Source organism: Cynara cardunculus, unplaced genomic scaffold (genome assembly GCF_001531365.2).
Source record: "Cynara cardunculus var. scolymus isolate 2C unplaced genomic scaffold, CcrdV1 Un_Scaffold_1665, whole genome shotgun sequence".
NCBI classification, from domain to species: Eukaryota; Viridiplantae; Streptophyta; class Magnoliopsida; order Asterales; family Asteraceae; genus Cynara; species Cynara cardunculus.
In genome coordinates this window covers 69280-82336 of record NW_020200827.1, presented here as the reverse complement: position 1 = coordinate 82336, position 13057 = coordinate 69280, and the positions used below count along the sequence as shown (strand labels likewise).

At 32.9% G+C, this 13057-nt stretch overlaps 1 protein-coding gene across 2 annotated transcripts in view; it reads right to left on the bottom strand.

Annotated features, from left to right (window-relative positions):
• Nucleotides 1–7975: 7975 nt before the first annotated feature.
• The window catches only part of LOC112502612 (protein STAY-GREEN LIKE, chloroplastic), a 7495-nt gene continuing 2413 nt past the window's right edge, over nucleotides 7976–13057 (bottom strand). Inside the window, exons 2-5 of one of the 2 annotated variants that reach the window (XM_025106570.1) lie at nucleotides 9388–9564; nucleotides 9145–9303; nucleotides 8790–8936; nucleotides 7976–8288 (exon numbers count right to left, since the gene is read on the bottom strand). In XM_025106570.1, coding sequence (XP_024962338.1) covers nucleotides 8169–8288; nucleotides 8790–8936; nucleotides 9145–9303; nucleotides 9388–9564 — 603 coding nt within the window. In that variant the 3' untranslated portion in view covers nucleotides 7976–8168. Of the gene's footprint in view, nucleotides 8289–8789; nucleotides 8937–9144; nucleotides 9304–9387; nucleotides 9625–13057 lie in introns of both variants that reach the window. The other variant, XM_025106569.1, reaches the window with a different exon arrangement.

The window sequence follows — 13057 nt, the reverse complement described above, 5'->3', positions numbered from 1 at the left end:
TAAAGTAACATAAAAATAATAAAATAATATATATATTTTTAATGTAAATATATAAAATAAAACAAAATTAATAAAATATAAATATATAATTAATTGAGTTGATGTTTATAAAAAAATTGAATGGTTTAATTTCCAAGCAATCAACACCCCTGCTAAGGAGGTGCCATCAACACTGCCCATTTTTTTCCCTCTGTACTCAGGACTGTGGACCAAACCAAAACTAATACCAAACAAACCCAGTAAATCCCGTACGTTTGGAGATGGTTCTCCTTGTTCTCAAATCCAGAAGGGATATCCGTATAGACTTCCTCCGTTCAAGAAGGCATTCTTAGCAATAAGCTGGATTAATGGCCAATCCTGATTAACTGCAATGGACAATAAAACACGAATTGTGTTAAGCTTGGCTATAGGAGCAAAAGTTTCCTAATAATCAATTCCATATGATTTGAGTAAACCTTTTTGCCACTAAATGGGTTTTGTATCTGTCTATACTCCCATCTGCTTTTTGTTTAACCGAAAAATCCATTTGCAACCCACTGTCTTCTTCCCAGGTGGTATATCAGTTAACACCCAGGTGCCATTCCTTTGAAAAGCATTCTACTATTCTAAGGTTGCTTCACATCATTCTGTATCCTTAGATCCTCATAAACCGACCTACGTACCGTGACCTTGTCTAGGGATGTCACAAATGCCCGGAATTCGAAGACAAATTTTTGTAAGAGATGTAGCTGGGAATGGGGTGTTGGGTGCATGATCTTACCCCTTTTCTTTGGGCAGTTGGGAGATCCAATGTAGGATCACAAGTAGAAGTTTCCTGTGAATTAGAAATTTCTTCATCGTGTATGTTTTCTTGTTCAGCTTGGCCATGGGAAGTTTCTTGACTTTGCWGATTTGTTACAGGCATGTCTGGTTTTTTCTTCTATCATAAATTTTGACAACATCATCATTCATCAGGAAGAAGAGGGTGTTTAGGATAGAAAGTGGGTGACTGATAGGGTATAGAATTTGACTGAGAGCCATAGGATTGAGACACATGGTGGGTCAAGTCTGGATCTGGACAGTTTAGAGTACTAGAGGTATAAAATTTGACTAAGAGCCATGGGATTGAGACACATGGTGGGTCAAGTCTGGATCCAGACAGGTTAGAGTATTAGAGTTATTTGATGGAGGAGATAAGGTGCAGTGACCTTGAGATGGTGAATCTGAGTCGATGAGGTACTTCCAGTCCCAACTCTGAAATTCATGTGTGTTATTCTCCCCCTGAATTACAGAATCTGGGTAGAACGGAATATTTTCGAAAAAGGTAACATCCATGGTATTATAGAACTTGTGGGTTGTAGGAGAGAAACATTTGTAGCCTTTTAATTGGCTAAATATCTAAGAAGGATACATTTAAGTGCACAAGCATCAAGTTTGCCAAGATATTGAGGGTAGATATGAATGAATGCAGTGCAACCAAATAGCTTGAAAGGAACTTGTGACACAAGCTGAGACGTAGGAAATAGACCTTGGAATTTTTTCATTGGTGAGTTGAAGTCGAGGACATGAGAGGGCGTGCGATTGATTAGGTATGTTCACCCCAGCATCTCGTAGGAACATTTGCTTGGAAAAGTAAAGATCAGGCAACCTCAAGGATGTGACGGTCTGCCACACCACTTTGTTGTGGGGTGATCGGACGTTAATTATATTATTATTTAGTTGTTGATTATCCTTCTTTAATGCACTAAAATGGTAAAACCGAACAATATGGATGTGTTTTTATAGGTTCAGAACACTTTAGAGCAAAAAAGAACAAAAAGAGGATTTTTGAAAGATTTGCAAGTCTATGGTATTATTAGCATATCTCACTCGTCTGAGCTTGGATTTAAGTGATTCAAGATGATCTAGAAAGACAACAAACGGCCTGCAACTTTCAAGTTTTGAGTTTCTGCAAATTCGGGCTGCATCTGAGTTAAAACTGACGTTGAAGTCAGAATACCAAAGCTGGGAATGAAGGAATAAAAGAAATAAAGGTGAATTTATGAACAAAAGCAAGGCAATGACACATTGGTAAGGGATGGTCCTACATTTGGTGTAGGTCTAGGGTTTGAAACTTGTGAACAACACTTCATTGGTAAGGGGTGGTCCTACTCACCCTATCACTAGGTTTAAGATAGGTTTATAAATTTAAACTTCGTTGTGCGGTTAAGGATGTGTGCAACATGGAGTATGTGCACACGAACTTTGTTGGACAACACCATGATTTTGTGGTATGAAGTGCAGCGCTGTTGGAGCTTTAGATATGGTTGTTTTCTGAGGTAGTTGAGCCAAGACGTGATATTGAAGGAGTCTTGGGAATGAAAGTGGACGAATTTGTGGATAAGAGATCTAATCCCCCCATGAAGAGAGGTTTCGAGAGATGGGATGAGCAGATTAAAGAAGAAAGAAGTAGGATTTCTAACCTACTCTGATACCATGAAACTGGTTGAGATGTGTGAGAAAAGCTTCTATTACAACATGAATACAATGTACATATATTTATATACAAGCAAATCTGTAACGGCTCCTATAATTCAGCCTCTAACATGAATACAATGTACATATTTTCATTTGGAACTCCTCTTTTAATTTTTTATGAGTTTTGTAGTTGAAAGAGAGCAGCTTTGATTTGGGATAGGTTATATTGGGGGTGTCTTTTTCAAAATCTGTTGCAGGAGTCCTGATTTATATCTTGTTGGAGTGTTGAAGCTGGGCTTTTCGGTACCATTTGTATATATGGAGCTTTCTGTTGATGGTTTGGTTATGGTGTTTGTATGGTTGAGCTGAAGAGTGAGTTGGATTGGGACTATGAATGCTCCTTTTACAGATCTGTTGAGAACGGTGCAGTGGATGTTCTTGTTGAGGCTGTTGTGTTCTTCACAATGGTGCTGCTGTTCCTGTTCCAGTCCATGAGATGCTATATTTTGTTGTTGTGGATCTGTGTGGGATTTTGGCTGCATCACTTTTGGTGTTGTCTATATTCCAGAATCTGTTGTAAACTTATTGGACCAATGATATTAATTTGTTAGTAGAGGTTACTTCAAATGTTTGATATAATAATGAAAGGCAAATAGGTAATTTTTAGGTGGAAGTTACTTTTATAGTATTTAATTAGGTGTAACAAATTTTTGTATGTAAGTTACTTTTATGGTATTTAATGGTGTTCATAACATAAGGTATTCATAAGAATGTGTATATAGGCGTTCATAAGAATATGTGCATAACAATAAGACGTTCATAAGATTGTGTTTATAACCATATGATGTTTATAGATGTTCAATAAGATTTAATGAACATAATCACCATTGTCCATAAGTGAACTCATGTTCATATAGAGGGAGATGCCCATGTATAGATTAATGTCTATAATAATGGAGATTTTTTTTTAATGACAATAGATTAATGTTCATATGAATGTTAATCTCATCAATGGGCAGTTACAAACTTTATGATTTTTTTTTTTCAATAACACCCTTGTTCATGTATGTTCATCTTAGATGATAATGTATTATATTATTAGTTATTACAAAATTGTCATCTATTGATTCACAAGATGAATGGTTGTGATGAGTTTATAAAGTTAATACCATAAATTTGGTTAACAAAAGAACTTACCCCTATATATATATATATATATATATATATATATATGTGGAAGTTCAAACGAGAACCTCTGTGATTTACAAGAATGCAAGAACAACCTACTAACCTCAAACTTTTTTAATCAATAATTTAAATTATATTAAATACAAATAAGTCAATAAGAGCAGTAGTGTAATTAGGTATTTTAATAATTTTTATTTTATTTTAATTAGTTAGAATTATCTCATTCTTTTTTGTTGGGATTGATCACGTTCATTGTATCACTTTCTTCCTTTTTACTTTCTGCTATTCTTTTCTTCTATCGGTTCATAGTATCCAAATTTTTTTATACCTAGAATGGAGAATTTGAATGTTGTAGATGATGATAAAGGTTCGATAATAGTGTGATAACAATATTATTTCATAGTTTTTTTTTTCTAAATCGGTTGTGTTATAAATAAAATGATTAGTAAAATTTAAAATTTAGGAAAAATATAGAAGACGAAAATAAAAAAAAAAGAACTCTAAAATCCCAACAAAAGTCGAAAGAATGTATGATTAGTCTTTTTAAAGTAAATCTGGGAAAAAAATAACAATTGAAGAAGAATATATTAAGTTTGATGAGATTATATCATAGATTTTAATACATACATTCAAAATTCAATTATTGAATTGTTGTTGTCACTAGAACTCTATAATTGCTGCCAAGAACAAACCTTTGATTCATTTAAAAAGCATGAGAAACATATAGAAGACGGAAGTAAAAAAATTAACTCTAAAATCCCAACAAAAATCGAGAATAATATCTAAATTAGTATTTTCAAAGTAAACTTGAAAAACGATCTTGTTGAATAATAAGAGTTCATAAAATGAAAGAACAAATCAATTGATGGAGAGAGAAAAAAAAGTTTGCCTCAAAAAAGTTTTTATTGAAGAATAAGGGCTATAAACCGAAGAATACATCAAGTGATAGAGAGGAAGAATAATACATAAATTAGTATTATTATAGTAAACCTGAAAAATGATTTTTTTTTTGAATAATAACAGTTTATAAAATGAAAGAAGAAATCAAGTGATGTAGAGAGTGAAAAAAGTTTATTTGAAAAAAGATTTTATTGAAAAATAATAGTTTATAAAATGAAGAATTCATCAAATGATAAAGATGAAGAAGGGGAGGAGATTTATTGATGGACAAATAAAAAAGAAATACATGGAAGGGTTTGGAGGTTTCACCTCCAAGAACGAACAAGAAAAGGTTGGAGATTAAATTTTTTAAAATTATCAAAATAACTCTATCCTAATGAATTTCATGTTTTAAATATAGAAATGGAAAAGTCTTTTACATATCAAAAAATTTTAAAAAATCAGAAATCTAAGAGAAAAGAAATATAGGTTTCTAATGTTTAAAGAGAGACACATCATTAAGTTTGGTTTCTTCTTTAATATATATATATATATATATATAGGGGTCTAATCAAATGAGAACTAATTAGTTTGTAGTAACCGTGATGTCTAATCTCAACCACAAATCAATAGATAAATTAGAAAATTTATAATTTTTTTTTAATTTTGAATTAAAATTTTAATGCAAGGACATTTTAGGTATTTTTTTTCTCTCTCTCTCATCTCTCCTCTCTTCTCTCTCCGTCCCCCGGTCTTCGTCCTCTGGCCTCTGACCGTCCTCCGGTGATATCACAGTGGTATCATAATGCGTCTTATATATGCTTGGGTATCACACTAAGGTCATTTGTGTGGTCGATCGGAGATGTAACACAGTGGTATCACAATGCATCTTATATGTGCTTGGGTATCACTGTGTCTTTTGTTTAACATAGTCAATATTTTTAGGTATCACAGTGGTATCACCGGATGACGAGGGACGGAGAGAGAAAATACCTAAAATATCTTTGCATAAATTTTGTAATTCAAAATTACCAAAATTATAAATTTCCTAATTTATCTATTGATTTGTAGTAGGGAAGACCCGGTTACCACAAACTAGTCAATTTTCCCTTGAACGGACCCATATATATATAGGTGCTTAATCAAATGAGAACTAATTAGTTTGTGGTAACTATGAGAACCAATGTGAGCCAATCATTTAAATAATTAATGTTATATCCTAAAATAACATAAAGGGTAAATTGGTAATGTTTATAATAATAAAACCCTAACCCTCTTGTTCTTCGTTCTTTCATCGACTAACCCTCTTTTTCTATTGCTGCTTCTTCTTCTTCATCAAGCCGGCCGATGATTTGTTTCTACTTTCCCCGATTTCTGTTTTCAATTGTGTGGGGGATGGCGTCGATTGATCACAGGAATATTGAATCTGAAGAGGAAGAAGTTAGAATTTTGTCAACATCTGATCCCTTACTCGGTGATCCACCGGCGTATACCATCATGCCGGTTCCACAGCGCCATAACTCGCCGTCGCCGCCTGTGGAAGTTAATCTGTTCAAGGAAGAGCCGATGGAACACGATTTGGAGGGTTCGATTCCTGTAGCCATCGTCCCAATGCCAACATCTAACAAACAAGTTGCGGTGGCCACGCCGCGGAGGGCTTCGAAAGATTATAAAACTGCCTACAGTTACTTCTTTGAAGCATTTGAAGCATTCAATGCTCTTGATGATCCCAGAGCAGTTTATAGTCTCAAATATATGCTGCTATGCAAAATCATGGTGAAGAAACTGTCTCAGATGATATTGGACAAGAAGTTTGCTGGAATCCTGGATCAGGGCGTTGGGTGTCTCATCATCTTTGACGATCCAAAGKYARATGCGATCTATCCTTCAACACTCGAGAGTATGATCACAGTGTAACATAGTGTATCACAATGTTCGGTTTCATTATTTTTGCTTGTTTTATCAAGGTGTATCACATGTTTTTATGGTTTGAGTTGGTATCACAATGGTATCACAGTATATCACAATGAGTATCACATTGTGTATCTTTGTGATTAATTGGTACCTAACGGAATAATGTTGGCCGGAGGTCGGAGAGAGGAGGTCGGAGAGAGGAGGTCGGAGAGAGGAGAGATGTGTTTTTTAAAAATACCTAAAATGCCCTCTAATTATAATTTTAACTTAAAATACCATAATTACTAATTTCCTTATTTATCTGTTGATTTGTGGTTAAGATTGGTTCTCACAGTTACCACAAACTAATCAGTTCTCCCTTGAATGAGCCCCTATATATGTATATGTATATGTATATATATATATATATATATATATATATATATATATATATATATATATATATACTTTGGATCATGTGAGACCAACCTGTTTTCATGAGACCCGTGAGACCACTTTTTACACTTGAAACTTCACAGTAAAATGCTGTGAAGGTAACTTTCACAGTGTTTTTGCTGTGAAGGTTCGGATTTTTTTTACCTTCACATTGTTTTCGCTGTGAAGTTTCAAGTGTAAAAAGGTGGTCTCATGGGTTTCACGAAAACAGACTGGTCTCACGTAAATCCAACCCTATATATATGTATATATATTGGTTGTTGCTATTTTGGTGTTTGGGTTGTTATATAAATGGATGTTGAAATTTTTGAAATAAAAAATCTGTTGGAATTAATTGTAATTTTATTTTTTAAAATTTTAACTTTTAATTCTTTATTTTAGATAAATTATATAAAAACAGTTGGAGATCAATTTTGAAGTGAATCTTTATAAACTTTTAGTAGTTTCATTTATAACCTTTAATTTATTATGAAAATTTGAATGTTAGCATTCGGTGGTTGATTTAACAAAATTAGTGTATGAAACATGGGCGGATCTATGTAGAGGCTAGATGGATCAGATGTCATCACTTGTAAATGCTTACCAAGTCATATTATCTTACCTGATAAACATAGTAAGGACCAAGTACTTTTCCGGTAATAGCAAGACAAGGATTAAGAACTTACCCGGTAAGAGGGGGACAATGACCAAAAGTCTTACCCGGTAAGTGAGGGCGACGACTCTTACCATGGTAAACACTTACCGGGTAAATTATTGCATACGATGTCGTTTTATTGGACTAACATCTTACCCGTTAAGTAAATGATAGTGTTAAATTTTACCGTTAAGTACTTACCGGGTAAGTGCTTGGTAATCACTTACCGGTAATACCATTTGTAACGTTCTAAGCTCAAAATAATATGTAGATCTTCATCCCACTTCTTCTCAATCAACTAAAAACCTTGATAGGAGCCGGCAATTGCTCATAAATCTTATTTTTTATCCGTGCGAGACTGATAAACGGGCTTGATATCGCAAAAATCTCATTTTTTTTATCAATATATGACGAGTTGTCACATTTAGATACACAAAAGTAAAGGAATTAGATATCATTTTCAGAAGAATACGAAGAAAAACTTATTAACAAAATCAGTGTTTTCTCAAGAATCTTGATCCCATGGTTTCTAGTTCATGAATTGTATAGTAAGGGTGCCAAAAAAATCAATGAGACATCAAAATCAATCCAATCTCAACCTCAATGGTTGACTTTTTAATCTCCCAAAAGGTTGACTATCTTTCACACTAAATGCCATCCCCCTTGCCCTTGGTGTGGTTAATTACAAAAGAAATGTACAAAGAGCTTGAAATACAGATTTTGGTATTCCCTCGTTCTTCGGAGGCACCGATCGTTCCATTTTTCCAGCCAATTGATCTTGTATTTGATACCCTACTTGTCCCTGAACGTTCAATTTCATGGATATCAGGAATAAACCAAACCAAACCAAACGAACCCAGTATATCCTAAAGGTATGCTAACATCTACCCAAAAAGTATAACGACTACTTTTGTAAAGACCCATGAGCATTTAGTTTCATGGATAACCTAACCAAACCAAATAAAATCTAACCAAACCAAATAAAACCTAACCAAACGAGTTCAATATATCCCAGATGTAAGCAAACATGACCTTTATCTCAAAGAGTAGAACGACAATTCATGTAAGCCCCCCCAAGGGGAGGGGGTCATGCACAACAGGACTAAAATAAACCAAACCAAACCAAACCAAATCAAAACGAGCTAGTATATCCCTCACAGAAGTGAGAGTCCGGAGGAGGTAAAATGTATGCATACCCCATAGAGTAGGACGATTGTTTCCGTTAAAGACCTCCAATTTCATGAATATCATAACTATTTGCTTGTAATATGGATCATAACAAGTACAAAATTGTGTTGTGTACCTTAGCAGCATCCTTAAGAGGGCCCCAACACTCGACTCGATTGTACTTTTTTGAACTAGAGTGAAAAAAGACGCGAACAAATGCATCCATTAGCTCTTTATGTTCACTGAATAGAACACGATCCCCATAGAGAACTGCTTCAAGCACCTACATTATTGGCCAAATTATTGGGGGTTCTTATCAGTTTAATGATACCATTTGCTATAACCATTAGAATATAGGCAACCAAACTCGCACAATATATCCTACTCTAAGGTCGGGTCTGAGAACGGAGTGATGGTTGATTCCATGAAGACCCCCCAGCTTTTGAATAAGCGTAAACCATTAAAATAAAAGTAATGAACTCGATTTTTACCAATGGCAACTCCTTTGAAAAAATGTAGTATCGGAACTCTGCAGCTAGGTCTAGCAACGAATTTGGTCCGCTAACATAGCAATGAACGTCAAGGCACATATGACCCTTCACTTCAGCCCACTGAGCCACTACGTCGTCCTTATTATACCACCCTTTCAACTGCCATCGAACAACAAAAGAAGTGTGTGTGTGTGTGAGTTTTAGCGTATATAAATACGAAAAAGAAGGAAAGAAAATAGAAACCTGATGATGGTCAATAATGTTTGATATGGTTAATGTGAGGTTAGCAGTGAAGTCACAATGGGAAAGCTTGTAGGTCCTTGGGACAATTCTTGTGTATTGATCTGTTTCTTCTCCCTTGAAAAGAACTTGTAGTTTTGAGGCATCAAAGGTTGCTGGAGGCCCTAGAAGTTTTGCTGCCTGTTCATTACACAAACACACCAAATTTAGCTTTTTATGCAACAAATCATTAGCTGTTAGCTGTTAGCTGAGAAGATAGTTGTTTGTTGATAAGATAGCTGTTTGTTGATAAGATAGCTGTTAAACTAGTCATGTTTACTAAAAGTTAAAAAAAAAGATTATCTTAAAAATTACTAATATTCTAATCAAACAAATTACATCAAAAGAACGAGAACTTCATGCTCTTCGATATGACATCCATCTCGATATAGTGTTTTTTCGTTTAAACTGTTTTTTACGTGAAATGGTTGGTATGTATGTGTTATATTCATTATGAATATTTTTGTACGTTCAAGTGAGTACAACAGCTCGACACCACAAGTCTGTAACTCGACATCACCTTCTTCAACACTTTCTTCACCATCGTAAGACACCACGTTCTTCATCACCGTAACCAAACATCCATCGAAACCGATTGAGAAGCCACTGAGACCAAGCGAGAACCTATTGAGACCGATCGGAACCGATTGAGAATGGTCGAGAATCCATTCATTGACTTGGTATGTGTTTATATGTGTTAAATCATAACCTACCACCTTCATTTTTCATCGAAAACCTATCAATTGATTTATAATTTGTTTGTGTGTAAAGCTATAGACTATCACTTTCATCTTTTATCGAGAAGGATCAGGAACCCATCGAGTTCAATCAAGAACAAATCGAGATCGATCGACAACCCATTGGGACCGATCGACACCAATCGAGACTAATCAAGAACCCAACCACTGACTTGGTGTGTGTTTGTTTCTTTAAAACCATAACCTACGGATATGGAAATCTATCGATACGAATCGGAAACTCATCAAGATCAATCGAGAACCCAATAAAGAAAAATAAAGAAAAACTAAAGTATGTAGAGTTGCAACTGTAGTATATTCATGATTAATAATATGTATATGTATGATGAATATTATGATGAAAATTAATATTTATGATAAATATTATACTAATATAAATACTAGAGAGTTATTGTATACACGTGATCATAAATAAATATTCATGATGAATTATATGTATATTCATGATAAATGTTGAAGTGAAAATGTATATTCGTGACGAATATCATATTATTGTATGAATGTTGAAAAGTTGTATACACGTGAATATATATATATATATATATATATATATTCATGATAAATGCTATAAAGAAGACATATTATTCATGATTATTACTATTTATATTCATAATAAATACTATTTTATATTCATGATGAATGTTATAATGAAAATGTATATCAATGATAAATGTCATAGTCATGTATGAATACTGAATATTTGTTGAATACACGTGAAAATACATAACTATTCATGATGAATGTTATGGTAAGTTGTATATTCATGATTAATATTATACTAATAAATGAATATTAAAGAGTTGTTCTAAACATATGAACGTGCATAAATATTCATAATGAATATGACACAGATATATTATTTGACGTTAAAAATATAATAAAAATCTATATCGAGATACATGTCAAATCAAAGAGAATAAAATGCTCGATTTTTAATGTAATTTGTTTGGTTAAAAATATTAATTATATTTAAGATAACTTAGTTTAAAAATTAAGGGGGTAAAAGTTTTTTAATTAAAAAAATTAATAAAAAGTCAAACATGATAGCCATAAATCCTAACTTATATTTTTACCCCTAATCACTTCTTAATTAACCTATTCATTAGTTATATATATATATATATATATATATATGGGCACGTTCAAATGAAAACAGTACATTTCTAAGAAACCGTGTAAACCAATTTCGACCAATAGGAAAATTTCATTTTTTTCTAATTAAAATTAATCAAAAAGGGTATTTCAGTCATTTACAATATTTTCTATTAAATATGAAAGTTATTAATAAATCTTAATTAATGAAACGTAATAAAGAAAATTGTATAAATGGTAACATTTAAATATTTAATTATATTATAATATTAAAAATTTGAATTTCATATATTATAATCTTTTAGAATCAGCAAACGGGTCTTGATGAAACAATTGAAGTGTATAATGAAATCATCAAATCGTAGATGAACAAAAAAAAATCCAGAAATGAAACAGGYTTCWTGAACGTRAAAYTGGTTCATGTTGCAAATAAATTATGTGAACCGAAACATTTTCATGGTAAACCCGTTGCATTGATTGTGTAGTTGATCCATTTAGTTGGTGAAGAGGAAAATGAAACCGGTGCATTTTGTATTTGGTGCGTCATGAACTAAGTGCATGATGAAACGAGAAAATGATTTTAATCTGCTACAGAATCTTGAAGATTGTAACATGCTCCAGAATCTTCAAGATTGTAAGGCTTAAAGAAATGAATCCATCAAATCAGTGGTGAAATAAGAAAATTACTGTAGATGAAATAGGTTTCATGAAAGTGAAACTGGTTCATGGGGTTATTGAGCATGACAAGTGAAACGCTTGCATAATGTATTTGGTTCGTCATTAAATAATTGCATGATGAAACGGGTACATGAAGAAACTGCTCTAGAATCTTGAAGATTGTAATATGTTTTAGAATCTTTAAGATTGTAAGGCTTAAAGGAATTAATGCATCAAACCAGGAGCGAAAGAAAGAAAATAATTTTGCATGAAAAAAGATTCATGAAAGTAAACTAATCTTGGAATAAAATAATTTTTGCATGAAAAAAGATTCATGAAAGATCGAGTAGGATGTTACCAAATATTAAATTTTGTTTACCATTTATGCCCTTACTGTTGAAATAAAATAAAATTTTAATACATATATTTTTTTAATTTCCTAAAATAAAGTAAACTAATATTGGCCATTGATCAAGAAAATGGATGAATGAGATTGGTTTATACGGTTTACACAAATGGGGCCGGTTTTTATTTGAACGCTCCTATATATATATATATATATATATACATGAAACCAAAGGTTAACTTTATAAGTTAATAATCAATGGTCTAAATTGCATAGTGGCAATTTTGTGATTATTGAGAAGTCTCGTGACGTTTATGAATTTTCAGATTGTCAAATTATAACTCTAATGGGTTGAGAATTGGTCTTACGGGTCTCACGAAAAACCATTGGTCTCACATGATCCCAAGTCTATATATATATATATATATATGTGTGTGTGTGTTTGTGTATATAAAGGATCAGGTTCAGGGGAAAACTTAAGAAAATAAAAACTAAGGAACACTCTGTAACCGTTCATCTGGATTGTATGAACGTGTGCATAAAGTAATATGTAAGCAATTTGTCGGATATAAACATATGCATACAAATAATTGAAGCTCTCTCTCTCTCTCTCTCTCTCTCTCTCTATATATATATATATATATATAGAGGAGCGATCAAATGAAAACCACTTCAATTTGTAAAAACCGTAAAAACTACTCTCATTCATCGATTTCATTGTTTAATCTTATGAAATTTTTTCATGAAATTGTTTAATCTTGTGAAATTGTTTCATATAATA